At 40.3% G+C, this 15,831-nt stretch overlaps 1 protein-coding gene across 3 annotated transcripts in view; it reads right to left on the bottom strand.

The window, feature by feature from the left end:
* The window catches only part of LOC124797996 (DNA (cytosine-5)-methyltransferase 1-like), a 245,355-nt gene that overhangs the window by 111,817 nt on the left and 117,707 nt on the right, over positions 1 to 15,831 (bottom strand). For all 3 annotated transcript variants that reach the window (XM_047261181.1, XM_047261182.1, XM_047261183.1), the window contains 3 exons: positions 12,596 to 12,726; positions 12,304 to 12,504; positions 9,498 to 9,647 (listed from right to left, as the gene is read on the bottom strand). In XM_047261181.1, the coding sequence (XP_047117137.1) occupies positions 9,498 to 9,647; positions 12,304 to 12,504; positions 12,596 to 12,726 (482 nt within the window). The remainder of the gene's footprint in view (positions 1 to 9,497; positions 9,648 to 12,303; positions 12,505 to 12,595; positions 12,727 to 15,831) is intronic.

The following is a 15,831-nucleotide window of genomic DNA, read 5'->3' as shown; positions in this document are numbered from 1 at the left end:
GTTACAATGATTATTACAGTCAGAAGTGTAGTATTCAACCGCTTGCTTATTTGTTATTGTCACTTGTTAATTCTTGTCAGCCTGCTGTCAAGTGTTGTGGTACCTTATGTTACTACCTGCAGGCTGATCATGCGTTAGTAACAGTAAATGTGAAGGGTATGAAAAGTAAACCTGACAGTGTTGTGTTAATGTTCAAAGCCCAAATAATCATCGGGAGTGTAAAAATAGTAAAAGTTATGAGGCATGCTTAACATATTTTGTAGTAAATTGTGACCAACACTTCCGCATTCTATAAAATTTGGCGGTGAAGTTTTTTCACAAAAACATTCCGTTACTGCAGTGTACGTGTTTTATTAGTTCTACATTTTCACTTTTTCTTCCACTCGCCAACTTGTTTCTTCACAGTCAAGCGTTTGAAATTTTACCACTGCTATATAAACTTCACTCTTATGAATTCAACTGCTATGTTGTAATACTATGTTTTGTGTATATTATTACTGTCAAATTTTGTTCCATTTAGTTTCCTCATTCAACAGTAGAATATATATTGTCAACATCTGTAGTACATTAGCACTGTTTTTGACACTGTTACATGATATCCCAGCTCTTTCATTATTTATACAAACTATTTCTTGGGTATTGTACCTTTAGATCTAAAAGGAAACTTTCAATTCTTGTAGCATTACAGATCCTGAAATTAAAATATTATTTGTGAGGCTAGTTAAAGTTAGTAGATTAGTGTTCAGATAAACACTGCACCAGTCTGAATACAGTCCCACTGTGAGTGCTTTTCTCAGGGCAAAGAAGGCTGAGTTAGTTGCTGTCCCTACGTAGCAGGAAATTACTGTTGGTGCTGCCAAGCAACTGGAAGCTGCTTCATAGGCTGTATGGGAGTCAGGTATCAGAAATATCAAAGGTACTGTACGTACCATATTTAACTGTCTTCTCTGCCAGAAGTATGGAATCTATCACCACTTGTCCACCTAACTGTGAATGGCATGTTAGAGGTAGGTCTAGGGTCCTTGTACAGTGCAGGCAGGGACCAGGTAGAACTCAGTGCAATACCCAACCTCATCCCCCCCCCCTCCCCCTCCAACAGAATGAAAGACGCATGTCATCTGGTGTCCATTATCACACTTTGATCATTCCATGAACAGGCACAGTGTGTTCAGGAAGCCACCCTCACTAACAGATGTTCAGAAAGCCACCCTCACTAACAGAATCTCAACAAAGTTTGAAATGAGCAGCACTGTCTCCAAAATTGATTGGTCACTGTGGTTCTGAGTCGAGCTGAACCAGAGATTCTGAAGGTTCTGTGACAACCTATGCTATGACATCCTGGACTTGCTCCGTAAGGTTGAAAAACTTAACGTTCTCTTAAATGGTCAGGTGTGCACTACATATCAGAGGCTGCTACCCAGGTAGCTGACAGTGTGCAGTACACACAGTGGATGTTTAACTTACATGACACTCCATCCGTTTCAGTTAATGATAGCTGTACGAGATACTGAAGAATTAGGGTAACATTGAAAGAAATGGCACCCACAGATGAATCAGTTCTAGTACTTGTGATCAATTGCTGAAGCATTTGCAATAAAATTCCAGAGTTTAAAGGACTCCTGAAAGCCAGTGGAGCTCATATAATACCAGGTGCAAAAAACAGATTAATATCCGAAATCGACAACAGTGAAATTTTTGAGGTAAATCTAAGTGCATATCAAAAGGATGGGCTAACAGGAAATGGAAGAGGGGTATTTGTTGCAGCAGACAAGAAACTCTTAATCCAGCAAGCTAGAAATTAAAGGGAATGAGAGATTGGGCAAGACGCAGTATCTAAGGTGAGCATGAACTTTTAATTCATGTTGTCCTATTGCTCACCAGACATAACTGAAAACCATTTCGCTAACAGGCCTACACATGTTCCCAATCATATTGTCATTACTGGAGAAGACTTAAGTTAACGAACAATCAATTGGGATGGCTACAGTTTTGTAAGTGGTGGACAAGACAAGGCATCCCGCAAAATAATTCTAAATGCTTCCTCTGAAAACTGAAAACAAATAGCTCAAAACCCACTCATAATGGAAATATATTTGACTGATTACCACAAATAGATTTGATTTCTGTGAGGACATCCACAGTGAAACTGGTATCATTGACCATGGGGCAGTTTTAACAACAATGATTACTGAAGTACAAATGTTAACTAAAACAAATACAAAGATTTACATTTTCTGTAAACTAAATAAGAGAGGCAGTAGTGCTGTATCTTGAAGAGGAACTCAAGACACTTATCCTGAGCAGATGCATGTAGATTATCTAAAAGCTCAAGCTTAAGAGAGCAGCTGACCATATGCTGGACAGATATGTATATAATAGTACAGTTCATGGTGGAAATCAGTGACTGTAGCAAGGATACATATAAAGCAACACAGGCTAACGGGCATCTTCTCACAAAACTTAAAGGAATTCTGGTGAATGTGAAGGCTGTCAATGATACCAAAGTCAGACGATACAGGACTAAACTGAGGGTAGCAAAACGAAAGAAAAAATGGTTAACTCTATTCGTGTTTCTTACGGAACATAAGGAAGTGCTGCCCCGGTTTACTTCTCACATCACTGCTAGCTGCGCGATCTAGGTGTTAGTATTGATGGTGCTGAGAATTACAAAAAAAGCTTCAGGATCCAATAGAATTCTAAATGGAATTTGCAGGTGAGTTAGCCTCCCTCTTCCTTTTCATCCCGTTCAGTAAGTCTCCCCTGACCTGGCATCTGGGCGAATTTTACGAACTCTCTGATTTCCTAAACCTCACCAGCCCTTTTCCTTCACCCCTCTTCCTCCTCTTCAACCCTTCTGCCACAAGAAGAAACCACTAGCTCCAAAAGTTTGCAAATTTCTCTACCTTTATGTGTGTTCTCCTGCCATCACTTAGTGAGTAGACTTCTTTTATCCATCCAGTTACATTAAAATCTGTGACTTGATTGATTGATGTTTTGTAAGTAGGGACAATACTACAGGTTATACTGGATGGAGAGTAATCAACAACAGTAATATGACTTCAGGTGTGCCCACAGGACCCTTGTTGTTCATAATATATATCACCTGGTAGACATTATCAATAGGAATCTCAAGAATTTTTGCAGATGACAGTTATAATCTATATTACTAAATGGCTAAAACTGTTACCCGATTCCCAGTTGCTGGTGGCCTATGTAACAGTTTCCAGGGGCAACAAAAATTTGGTTTCCAGTATTTCATATAATTACTAGTAGAATTTAAAAATTTGATATGCTGCCATAATCTATTCATTAAGAGGTATTATCTTACATTAAACCTAACACACTAGTACAAGAATTTAAGTTAGAAACTGTGTATATGTCTTGAGGCGGTGTAACTCATGATAGCTGTATTACCCAGACTACATACAAAGAGTTTGAGAATGAGAGCACGTAGTGACTTTCCACAAATTCTAATGTAGTTACAAACCATTTCAAAATCTTTCCTTGTTCACACCCGCCAAACAATAATGAGAAGAAAAAAGTTTATTTTTTACTAAATTTTTGTTGTTTGTGGAGTAAAACTTCAGCATCAGTTATGAAGTTTTAATTTATTACTTCTTTACTACTACAATCTCATCACAACATTTTGTAGACCGTGTTCATGTATACCACTGAATGTACATGCAAAATTGATCACAGTACAACAGTATTCAGGAAATATGACATTTTAAACTTTGAGATGCACGAAAAACTACTACTTAAAACTAAGCATAAATAATCGAGACTATATTTAACCAGTGAATAATCTGAAAGCAATAAAACTGAAGTAATTTTCAACCATAAATGATTTGTGCGCTTAATGTCGAGCTTAACACATTAACCCATTTTTAGAGCCATCAGAGTTCTGAAGCTATTTTAGACACGAGAGTTTGATTTTTTAAGAATTGTGGGTGGGTTAAGAACTATCTGAAAAGGTTGCTCAAATATATAGTCAAATTCTGTTAAGATTTCAAAATGGTGCAAAGACTGACAACTTTTTTTAAAATGATAAGTAATGTAAAATTGTTGGAAGGCGTACTACGTCCCCTCCTGGCAGCTCCTGCAACCGAAGTGATAGCAGATGTATTGGCTTGCCTTTCCTCTGGACACCATCATTTAGGTCTAGAGGGAGACCGTGATGCATGTACGGCTCATGTGTCTTCATATTTATCGCCCAGGCCTGTAACATCCTGGAGAGAATACTTCAGAAACGTCTAAAGACATAAGAACATCACGGGAAGAGGCAGTGGCTGGTTATAAGCTCTGTCTGACTGGCGTAACACTTGAGTGCCAGGGGCCACTTCCAATGGCGGGAGAGACCATTGCATCTCATTGGACACCTACCGCCCATCTCAAGCTGGGCAGCCTCCCAGGCAATAAGGTGCTGTTCCACCACTACCCGCATGCTTCATAGGGTGTGTGGAGCTTGGAAGTGATCTTGAGCAAGTGGGTGGATAAAGTACACCTACAAAAAACAAAAATGAAACAATAAAGAAACCACCATTTTGTATTGCCTCCTGGAATTTTAGGACCACGTGTCCAAGATACACTGACGATAACCAAAAGGTTGATTTCATTTTTAAGACTGCAGTTATTGATATGGAGCTCCATCGCTTGAATTTGGACATTGTGGGACTAAAGGAGACACGGCTACCAGACACGAGCTCTATTAGAGAAGCTAATGGCATGTTCTTCTGGCAGGGGAAGTCACTAGATGAGCCAAGACTTAACAGTGTAGGATTCGCGGTTAAAAACACCCTCCTGAACAGTACTGTGCCACCACCTGGTGGAACAGAATGGATTCTTACTTCAGAAGTATGCTCTTCAAGTAAAACTATCAACATCTTTAATGTGTACGCTCCCACCTTATATCCAGTGTAGAAAAGAAGGATCTGTTTTATGGTTTACTCAGCGAGAGAATAGCCAAAGTACCTGGCTCAGAGTCACTATATATTCTAGGCGAATTTAATGCTCGAGTTGAGTCAGATAATGAAAGGTGGCTGACTTGCCTGGGTCATCATGGAGTGGGAAAAAAATAAATGATAATGGCCAGAGACTGCTAGAAGTGTGCTGCTTTCACTGTCTGTGAATCACAAACACATATTTCCAACTTAAAGATCGACAAAAGGTAACATGGAGACAACCCCGCTCTCATCACTGGCACCAACTTTATTTTGTCATAGCTAGGCTTACAGACCTAAAAAATGTTCTACTGACCGAAGCTATCATAACGCTGACTGCAACACTGACCACGCTTTGGTGGCAAGCAGACTGAGGCTCACTCCTAAGAAATATCACCATGCTAAACAGAGAGGTCAACCGCAGATCAACACTTATCATGTTCACAGCTCGCAACGAAAACAAAAATTTGCCAGTAGTTTTTAAAGTGCTTTATCAAGAAATGCACAAAAGGAAATGCATATTGATAACAAATGGGCATAACTTTCTGACGCCACCTACAACGACAGAATTGGTCTATGAAATGAAAGAGAATAGAAACTAGGACTATTATGAGCAAAATTTGGAGGAGATGGAACCAGTCATTAAGGCAAAATGGAAAGCCCTGCTTGCTTATAAAAGAAACCCAAATGGAAGAATTTGGGACAACTGGCGAGAAGCAAAGAACAGGACACAACAAACATCTAGGAGATGCACAAATAACTACTGGCAAAATTTATGTGCAGATATACAGAAAGCTGCCACTTCTGGGGACATTAAGGCACTGTAGGATGGTACTAAGAAAGCAGTTGGATGGTACTAAGAAAGCAGTTGGTCCAACTGTCAGAGAAACAGCTCCTCTGAAGACAAAGATGGAAGGAGTTATTACTGATGAAGACAAGCAGATTGAGTGCTGGGTTGAACATTACCTCAAGCTGTATGCAGCTGAAAATCAAGTAAGCAAGGATGCACTTGATGCCATCAAACAAATGCCGGTTATGGAAGAGCTCGACGCAATGCCCACTATGGAAGAATTTCACAGAGCGATAGATTGCCTAGCTAATGGGAAGGCTCCAGGTGAAGATGGGATCCCTGCAGAGATTATTAAGTATGAAAAGCCTGTCCTTTTACAGCACCTACATTCACTTCTCACAACCATCCGGGAAGAAGGCTACGTCTCACTAAGTATGGAAAGATTGTTACTTTGTATAAACAGAAAGGAGACATACAATTTCTGAGGCATTTCACTGTTGAGTGCAGTTGGGAAGGTTTATGCAAGAGTCATCCTAACGCTATTGCAATTCCTAGCATCTGAATCAACCCAGAATCTCAATGCAGCTTCAGACCTGGCCGATCAACCATGGACATGATTTTTTTTCTCTACGACAACTGCAAGAGAAGTGCCATGAGCAGCAGAGACCACTGTATATTGCTTTTGTTGACCTCTTCAAAGCATTTGATTTAGTGAGCAGAACTGGGCTCTTCAAGTTGCTGCAGAAGTTTGGACACCCACCTAAACTACTACGAATAACTGTCTCTTTCCATGAAAAATTGCAAGTAACAGTCTGTTTCAATGGCAAAACATCAGAATCATTCCCTATAAATAGCAGTGTAAAGCAGGGGTGTGTGTTAGTTCCTACTCTGTTTGGTGTTTCTTTCCCGTTCTGCTGAGATTTGCTTTTGAAGACTGTGAGGAGGAAATGTACTTCAGGGTGTATACGTGGACGAGGAAAAAAAATTCCCGGATTTTTCCCGGATTTCCCAGTTGGAAATACACTTTCTCCCAGTTGAAAATACACTTTTTCCGTGTTAAATGACAGTACACTTTTCCTCGGCACTGTACAACTTATCAAACCTTAGAATGTTTACGGTTTTCTACACAGACGTAGAATTTGCCGGTACTTTAGAAAACAAAACCCAAGGGGGAAAAAAACACGTTTTTGAAAGATCTTCGATGTGCAGCAACATGTACGCTGCATTTCTTCATTTTACGGAAGTATAAATTCGAATTCCACCAAACACTGCATGTTACTTTCCGAAGCAATGAAATCAAGATTGCGGCGCGCTTTTGTAAGCCAGTCATATCTCATGTCACATGACCTCGGCAGCTGATGACAGCACAGGACATGTAGTGTAGTCAACCAATAGCAAGATCACTCTTCAGTAGCGCGAACACACAAAAAGAAAAGTTAATGGTTTAAATTAATACACATAGTTTTGCTAGAAGAAAAACAAAGCTTTCACAAATAATATTGTCTCTAAGATTAATAAGCTGCAAGAGAAGCTAAGCTTCCACATAAAATACTGATCATCTTGCGCGTGTTACACTTTAAGATACATCATCACACAAATGTGCCAGTAAAATTTTTAATAATGACGTAAATGTCTGATCTTCTAGGCTCGAAATTCTTCTAGATGGTCGTCCTCAAAGAGTTGATTTAAATGAGAGTCAAAGGCTCTGTGATTTAAGAAATACATCGTACATTCTCGCACATAGTTCATCTTGCGTAAAAGGAAATTTACTTTGAAAGTAACACTTTTCAAACCACCATTCGCAATATTTTCCCGTGACCTGTTAGAAATTGGTTCGTTTCAGCAATTGCCAAAGAGCGCCAGATAACAGTCGTCACTGCGCCTGCGCAGCTTCGATGACGCAGGAAGCCCGCATGTTCGTAGGTGTAAAATATTAAAAGATCTTGCATTATGTCATAAAAGAAACAAGACATCAAATGATACTTCAGGAGCATCGGAATTTCGTGAACTATACTAAAATGCATAATTCGGCTTAAAGTGCACAATCGTATGTCCAGATTCGGATGTAGATTTTCTTGAGTACCAGTACTGTATTATCTCATGTTTGGTTCTTTATTATGGCATAATGCCATACGAGCTAGAAGATGGAAAACATGCACTTGAAATGCAGCGAACAGTTGAAACTAGCCAACAGTGTGAAATTAAACACTTCGTTTCAAATAAATTGATTGCCTCAGCGCAAAATATTAATAAAAGCCAAATCTCTTTAGCAAACCGACAAAAATAACTTCATTGTTCTGCAAGGTGATTAATGCTTGACTGTCAGAAAGGTGGAAATAAAACCTGAAACTAACAACATATTTTAGCCTTCCGTAATTATGTGAACGTATTTTAATTCATTTGGTAGCTCCTGGCCACAGAAATCCGTTTTGTTTTCATTTAATGTGAGAGCAATATAGGAAGAGGAAACAACAAAATCACTAAACATAAACACAGGTCACGTGCAGACTACCCACTTCCCCACTACAATTCAGACTGCTCTGTGCATCAGCCCTGGATCTACGAAATTTCCGAACCGGAGCAATTTAGATAGTGGCGCCCAGCCACACATCTATAGGCAGAAGCGGGAGAAGGTACTACTCATAGGCGACTCAACTGTGCATGCGCAAGAGCCCGCCCGCAACTGCTCAAATGAATCAAATGTAAACAGCTGTCATGTCACGCTCATCGGAGGCAATTTGTTCTTAGAAAGTACTGCATATTCCTCCTAAAGCCTTTGAGACACTTTGGTTGGCAGACCCTTGTATGTGCACTGTGTTTTGTTGTTGCGCATTTCCTTTGCAAGTTAAGTTTTATTTTCGTTTTTTTTCTCTCATTCATGTTTTTTGCTGCAGCATTATTCTGCAGAAGTGGGATACAGTAATATCCTTCGTTAGAGTATTGGTTCTTATCAGTCAAAATCACAAAAATTTAATCTGGTAACTAAAACATGGAAAAGTTCCCGGAATTCTAAAAAAATCCCGTGTTTTTCCCGGTTTTCTCCCGGACGAAAAAATTCCCGGGTTTTTCCCGGATCTCCCAGATGTCCCGTGTCGTATACACCCTGTATTTACATAAAAAGTCTGATGGAAATCTCTTCAACATTGCCCATTTCAAGGCCAAGACCAAAGTCAATACAACTGTTATTCGCGAGGTGTTATTTGAAGACGATGCAGCTCTGATAGCAAACTCAAACTCAGAGGATGAGCTGCAGTATCTAATCAACAAGTTATCACATGCATGTGGAAAATTTTGTATTACCGTCAGCCTCCAAATAACTAAGATCATGGCGCAGGGAACCACTAACCTTCCATCCATCAGCATTGATGGCAATCCTCTCCGGGTAGTTGATAATTTTACCTACTTGGGATCTACAATATGTAGTAACTTGTCTGTTAACACTGAGATTACCAACAGAATTGCAAAAGCATCGGCTGTCATGAGTAGATTGAAGAAACAGAGTATGGAAGAATCGACTACTCACATTAAAAAGTAAAGTGCAAGTGTATAACGCTTGTGTTGTCAGCACTCTTTTGTATAGACAAAAAAATATACCACTTACAATAAAGCTGTTATATCCGATCAATCATTAGGAATTCTGAGCATTTCACTTCATCCAAACTCACAAATAAGTAACACGCTCTTTAAGAAAGAGAATTCTTGGAATTAAATTACAGAATATGCTTAATTATTATAATAATAATAAAATGTTATAGATTTAAACTTACCAAAACCACGATGCATGGAACCATTTGCTGCCCTTTTCATCTTCCCACAAGTAGCTAATTTTGGCAATTAAAACTGGAGTTGCTGGCAATCCAGGATTGACAACAACATAGTCATTGACCTTTATTTCTTCACCATTAATTGAAAATGCACTGAAAAGAAATTCGTTCATTACATTTACAAAAATCTACACACACACACACACACACACACACACACACACACACACACACACACCTTAAATATGAACTGTATGCAAATGTATAAATTAATATGAAGAGTAACACAGATGTGTAAGTAAGTACGCTACATTAGCCTTTCAGGACATAAAAAGGAAAATAAATTAGTTTGGAACAAAAGGTAAAGAAAAGCAAGGTAAGAATCTGATCCGTGCATGTAAGGGGACAGACAATGTGTGAATTCTTTGTACTTTTCCATTTAAAAAGATAAAAAAACTAATTTTGTGTTGAGGCAAATCAACTGTCTTACATGATGAAAGAAATAAGTATTTGTGTCAGTGGTGTTGAGAAACTGCTGAAATCGTTAAAACTGAACAAAGCTTCATGACCTGATAGAAACCCTGTCAGATTCTATACTGAATTCACAGCTGAGTTAGCCTCTCTTCTAACTACCATCTATCATAGATCCCTTGAAGAAAACCCTTGCCCCGAAGTTGGAAGAAAGCGCAGATCTGTCTGCAAGAAGGGTAGTAGAAGCAATACACAAAGCCACCATCCAATAACTCCTATAACCTTGACACAGACTTCTTGTAGAATCGGAACATATACTGAGCTCAAATGTAATGAAGTATCTTGAACAGAATGACCTCCTCAATGCCAACAAGCATGGATTCTGAAAACAGCGATTGTGTGAAATTTGCACTTTTCTGACATACTGAATGATCAAGGCAGTCACATAGATGCAGTATTTCTTGATTTCTGAAAAGCAGTTGACTCAGTACCACATCTACACTTATTGTCAAAAGTTCGATCATTAATGGGGTACAGTGAAATCGATCATTAATGGGATACAGTGAAATCTGCGACAGGATTGAGCACTTTTTGGTAGGGAAGACACAGCACATTATCTTGGCAGGAGAGTCATTGTCAGACATAGAAGTAACTTCGAGTATACCCCATGGAATTGTATTGGGACCTTTGCTGCTCATGTTGTATATCGAAGACCTTGTAGAGAATATTAATACTAAAAACAGGATTTTTACAGAAGTTATCTATGATAAAGTCCTATCTGAGACAAGCTGCATAACTACTCAGTCACATATTTATAAGATTTCATCGCAGTGCAGAGCCTGCCAACTTGCTCTGAATGTTCAGAAATGTAAACTTTTGCACTTTACAAAACAAAACATAGTCTACTATAGTATCAATGAGTCACTGCTGGGATCAGCCAACTCTCGCAAATACCTGAGGGATATGAAGTGGATGGTCACACAGGTTCGGTCACGTGTAAAGCAGGTGGTAGACTTCAGTTTATTGTTAGAATGCTGGGGAAGTGCAATCAGTCAACAAAACAGATTGTTTACAAATCAATTTCTGACCCACCCTAGAATATTGTTCAAGTATGTGAGACCCATATCTAATAGGACTAACGGGGATACTGAACATATACAGAGAAGGGCAGCATGAATGATCACAGGTTTGTTTAATCTGTGGGAGAGTGTCACAGAGATACTGAAGGAAATGAACTGGAAGATTCTTGAAGATACACATAAACTATCCCAAGAAACCCTATTAATAAAGTTTCAAAGACCAGCTTTAAATTATGACTAGGAATATACTACAATCCCCTACATATCACTCACATCTGGGTCGTGAGAATAAGATTAGATTGATTATTGCACGCACTGAGGCTTTCAAACAATCATTCTTCCCACACTCCACACAGAAATGGAACAGAAAAAAACACTAATAACTGGTACAATGGGATGAACCCTCTGCCAAGCACTTCATTTTCATGGAGGTTTGCACAATATGAATGTAAATGTAGATATCACTCATGATTAGCTGTTCTTTGCTCTTCTAAACAATGTTCACAGGTCCAGCATAACCAAAGAAACGTGACCATTTCTTTTGAATGTTATGCAAATGAATCATTAAAAAAAAAGATCTTGATCTACCAGTCCTTAGTCTAACTTTTTCGTAGTGTAAACTTGGAGGAAGGGAGAAAATCTATGCAAAAACACTACACATAGACAAAGTGTTTCACACACCCAACGGGAGCTATTGACAAGAACAGTAGTGGCGAAGGCTGATTAACATTTGGTGACACACTTCTGATAAAATCAGACACGAGTCATCAGATACATCTACTGCAAAACTGAAGTGTAGCTCCACCAGCTCGCGCTACAAATATTAAATATCCTGGATGTCGCTGATGCAGCATGTGCCAGCTCTCTCTCTGCTGTTCTGGATCCATACTATCATAATGATAATACACCAGCATGCCACGTTTTTCTTTTTCCTTTCTTTTAAATATATGTTGTTTACCACCACCAGTTTTGAGTGACAGGGGCCGGAGAAATTTGCATGTATGCACACAGTAGTATAATGACATTCTACTCTCTCATAAATTACTGAGACTGAAGATAAATGTTCAGTTCTCCTGAAAGGCATTTATTTCTGACAACTTGCAAAAGTTGAATGTGCTTGTCTTAATGTTTCCTACATAATGCTGGATGAAACAGAACAAATATGCATCTTGAAAGGGCACATGCATTTAAAAATATGGACTGAACATGTAAATCCATATTCTAATGTATGTGAACAATGACATTCCTTTGAATCTTACCTATAATACTTAAAGGGCCCAATTTTTGTAACCATATCACCGATCCATGACACACTACGTTTCTCCTGAGGTACTGCAATTTTGTTTTGATTTTGAGATAAGCCAATTTTCAATGAATTGCTCTTTACTTTTGTAGTTGGAACATCATCGTCATCATCCACATCAGATTCGTCTGCTGCGTCAATTGCCATATTTGCACACCTGCAATAAAAAACAGATAAAGTGAAATTTGCATAAAAGATAAAAATAACAGCCAGCAGTATGTAACAGATACCAAACATTATGTCCTCACCTCCGCTGCACACATGCCTGTTTGCTTCGACCAGGTCCACCAAATTTCACCATGTCCTTGCAGGAGTTACATGTTCCACAATCAGGTGATTGGCAGGCTTCACACACACCACATCTGCGACGCTTGGGGCCCTAATGAAATATCTTTGAGTTAGTGAAATGTAATAGTTAATACAAAAGTTACATAGTTTTCCAAATTTGGCATTTCTATGCCTATAACAGCTTCTTATTTTCTAAAGCTGTAGTTTAACAGGTTTGGGAATTTAACAGGTTTATGATAGGTAGCCTGCTACATCCCTATAGTTGGAACCAATATGTGAGTAACACAAGTAAACCATCAAAAACCTAAATCACATGGCCAGATGGGGATTAGAACCTGCATCCTCCTAAATACAAGGCCAGTCTGTTAAAAACATAACAATGTTTTGTTTTTACTTGCTGTACCACAACTTCCATTTACTTGACTGAAAAATTGAGTTAGCATCCCTACATAATGGGTGAAAAGTTGAGCTTGGAAAGAGGGTGAGATATTACATCTAAATCTATATCTGCATATACACTCTGCAAGCCATCAAATGATGTGTGTCGGAGGATACCCTGTACCACTACTAGTCATTTCCTTTCCTATTACACTTGCAAATGGAGCAAGGGAAAAACGAACTGTCTATATGCCTCTGTATGAACCCTAATGTGTCTATCTTATAGTCATGGTCCTTATGTGAAATGTACGTTGATTGAGTGATTGATTGAGGGGTTATGGGGCCAAACTGTGAGGTCATCAGTCCCACGATTCCGAAGTTAGTCACGGAAGAAAGAGGGTCTGCTAAAAGTGGACGGATCCAGTCAGGGGGGGGGGTCAAATTATAAAATGATGAACATTAAACACACACAGTAATGCCATAAAAAGTGAGACCAAATCTAAAAACTGGAAAAAAGGGTGGTCATGGGGGTCAGAGACAGAGAAGACTGTAAAAGAAGTACCAACCACAACCAACCTGCCCCTGCTCCAAGAGTAGGGTAGAACCTTATATCTGGAAATAAAAATCACTCTCACAGAGGAAACTGAGGACCAGTTCAACCAACTGAGGATCGTCTGCTAATGTTAAATTTAAGGAATCAGGAAGACTATATTTAATATGAAGGGCCAAAAGAAGGGGACATTCCACCAATATGTGAGATATCATCACTCTGGCTCCACAGCCACATTTGGGGGTGGGTCGTTACGTAGGAGGAAACAATGGGTGGACCAGGTTTGGCCAATGCACAACCAGCATAAAACAATGGACTCCTTCCGAGAGGAGCAGAAGGAGGAGCGCCAAACTGCAGTAGACTCCTTGTGCGGAGTTTATTACTATGAGCAGAAGTGCTCCAGATGGCATTCCACTTTTGGGCAAAGAGAGATTCGATGTAGATCCGCATATCTGCAACTGGATGCCAAACGGTCAGCCAGTTCATTCCTTGGGATGCCCACATGACTTAAGACCCGGAGAAAGAACTGAACAGGCAGCACACTCAAGGGCAGAAAGGTGGCCATGGATAGCAGAGACCAAAGGATGGCGAGAGTAGCATTGTTCGATAGCCTGCAGGCTGCTCATGGAGTCTGAAGCAATTAAAACATTGTGGAGGGAGGGCTGAGAAACAAAAAGCCGGGCCCTGTGAATGGCTTGAAGCTCTGCTGTGAACACCCTACATGATCCCAGCAATAAATGGTATTCGAAGCCAGTAGGAGACATGAAAGCTTATCCTACCTTATCGATTGTCGTAGAACCATTAGTGTAAATGATGGTGGCACCCTGGAACTCTGCAAGCATGGCACATACAAGATGCTGGAAAACCACAGGAACGACAGAAATTTTAGGACCCTGGAATAGATCAATCCTAATCTGTGGTCTAGGCACCATCCAAGCAAGGCTATGGGAGGAAAAATACGAGGTGCAGTCCAGTGAGTGGAGTTGGAGATCCCAACACAGGGAAGTGAGACGCATGCCAACCGGCAATCCCACCCGTGGGCGGGTGTTAGGAGGGAGACATCCCTTGTTGGTAAAGAGCACAGGGTACACAGGATGGTCAAGGAATTGGCAAATGGCGACTGCTTAAGGAACAAGGAGTTGGGTCTCTCGTATGTGTAGAGGGGGAATCCCTGCTTCTGTGACGAGACTTATCAACAGGACTAGTGCGAAAGGCACCAACAGCCAGATGTACCCCACAATGATGGATAGGGTCAAGCAGTTTCAAAGCAGGAGCTGCTGAGCCATAAAACCTCACTACCATAATCTAGTCTGGACAAGACCAGAGCGCAGTAAAAATGGAGAAGAATGGAACGGTCTGCACCCCAAGATGTGTGGGCAAGGAGACGGAGGGCATTAAGCTTCTGCATACATGTAGTCTTTAGGTGGTGAATGTGGGGCAGCCAAGCCAGGTTATTATCAAAAATAAGGCCCAAGAAACGAGACTGTGCTACAACATCAAGGAGCTGGTCGCCTAAAAGTAGCGGATCAGGGTGTATTGTAGGTCGACGTCAAAGATGCATATCCTGCATTTTAGAGGGAGATAACTGAAAGCCATGGGAAGGCCCATCGGATGGCAACTTGGAGCCGGCGCTCAGCAGATGCTACTCAGTGGGAGCTGCACCAGATGCAAAAATCGTCCACATACAGTGCTGAGGTAACCAGAGGCCCAACAGAGGTCACAAGGCCATTGATGGTAAGGAGGAAGAGTGTGACACTTAGCACAGAACCCTGTAGGATACTGTTCTCCTAAATCAGTGGTGCGTTGATGAAGTGCCAACTCAAACCCGGAAGAGCCGGTGAGATAAAAACTCGTGGGTAAAAATCACAGAAGCCCCAGTCATGGAGAGTAACTAAAATATGATGGCGCCAAGCCATGTTGTCTGTCTTATGTAGGTCAACGAGGACCGCGACAAGGTGCCAGTAGTGAGAGTACACCTGTCGGGTGACTGATTCCAATCTGAGTGAATGGTCAGTTGGAGAGCGTCCTGTCCGGAACCCACACTGATACGGGGACAAGAGGCCCCAAGATTCGAGTACCCAACATAATTTGAAGCTGACTGTCCTTTCAAGCAATTTACAAAGTACATTCGTCAGGCTAATTGGTGGTAGCTGTCAAGAGACGTTAGGTTCTTTCCGGGCTTAAGGACGAAATGTACGTTCGCAGCAGGAGAATTGCTCTGCAGTCAGTCTCACATGCTGGTTCTCTAAATATTCTCAATTGTTGTTG

Source organism: Schistocerca piceifrons, chromosome 5 (genome assembly GCF_021461385.2).
Source record: "Schistocerca piceifrons isolate TAMUIC-IGC-003096 chromosome 5, iqSchPice1.1, whole genome shotgun sequence".
Classification (NCBI taxonomy): Eukaryota; Metazoa; Arthropoda; class Insecta; order Orthoptera; family Acrididae; genus Schistocerca; species Schistocerca piceifrons.
This window is presented reverse-complemented; position numbering and strand designations above follow the sequence as displayed.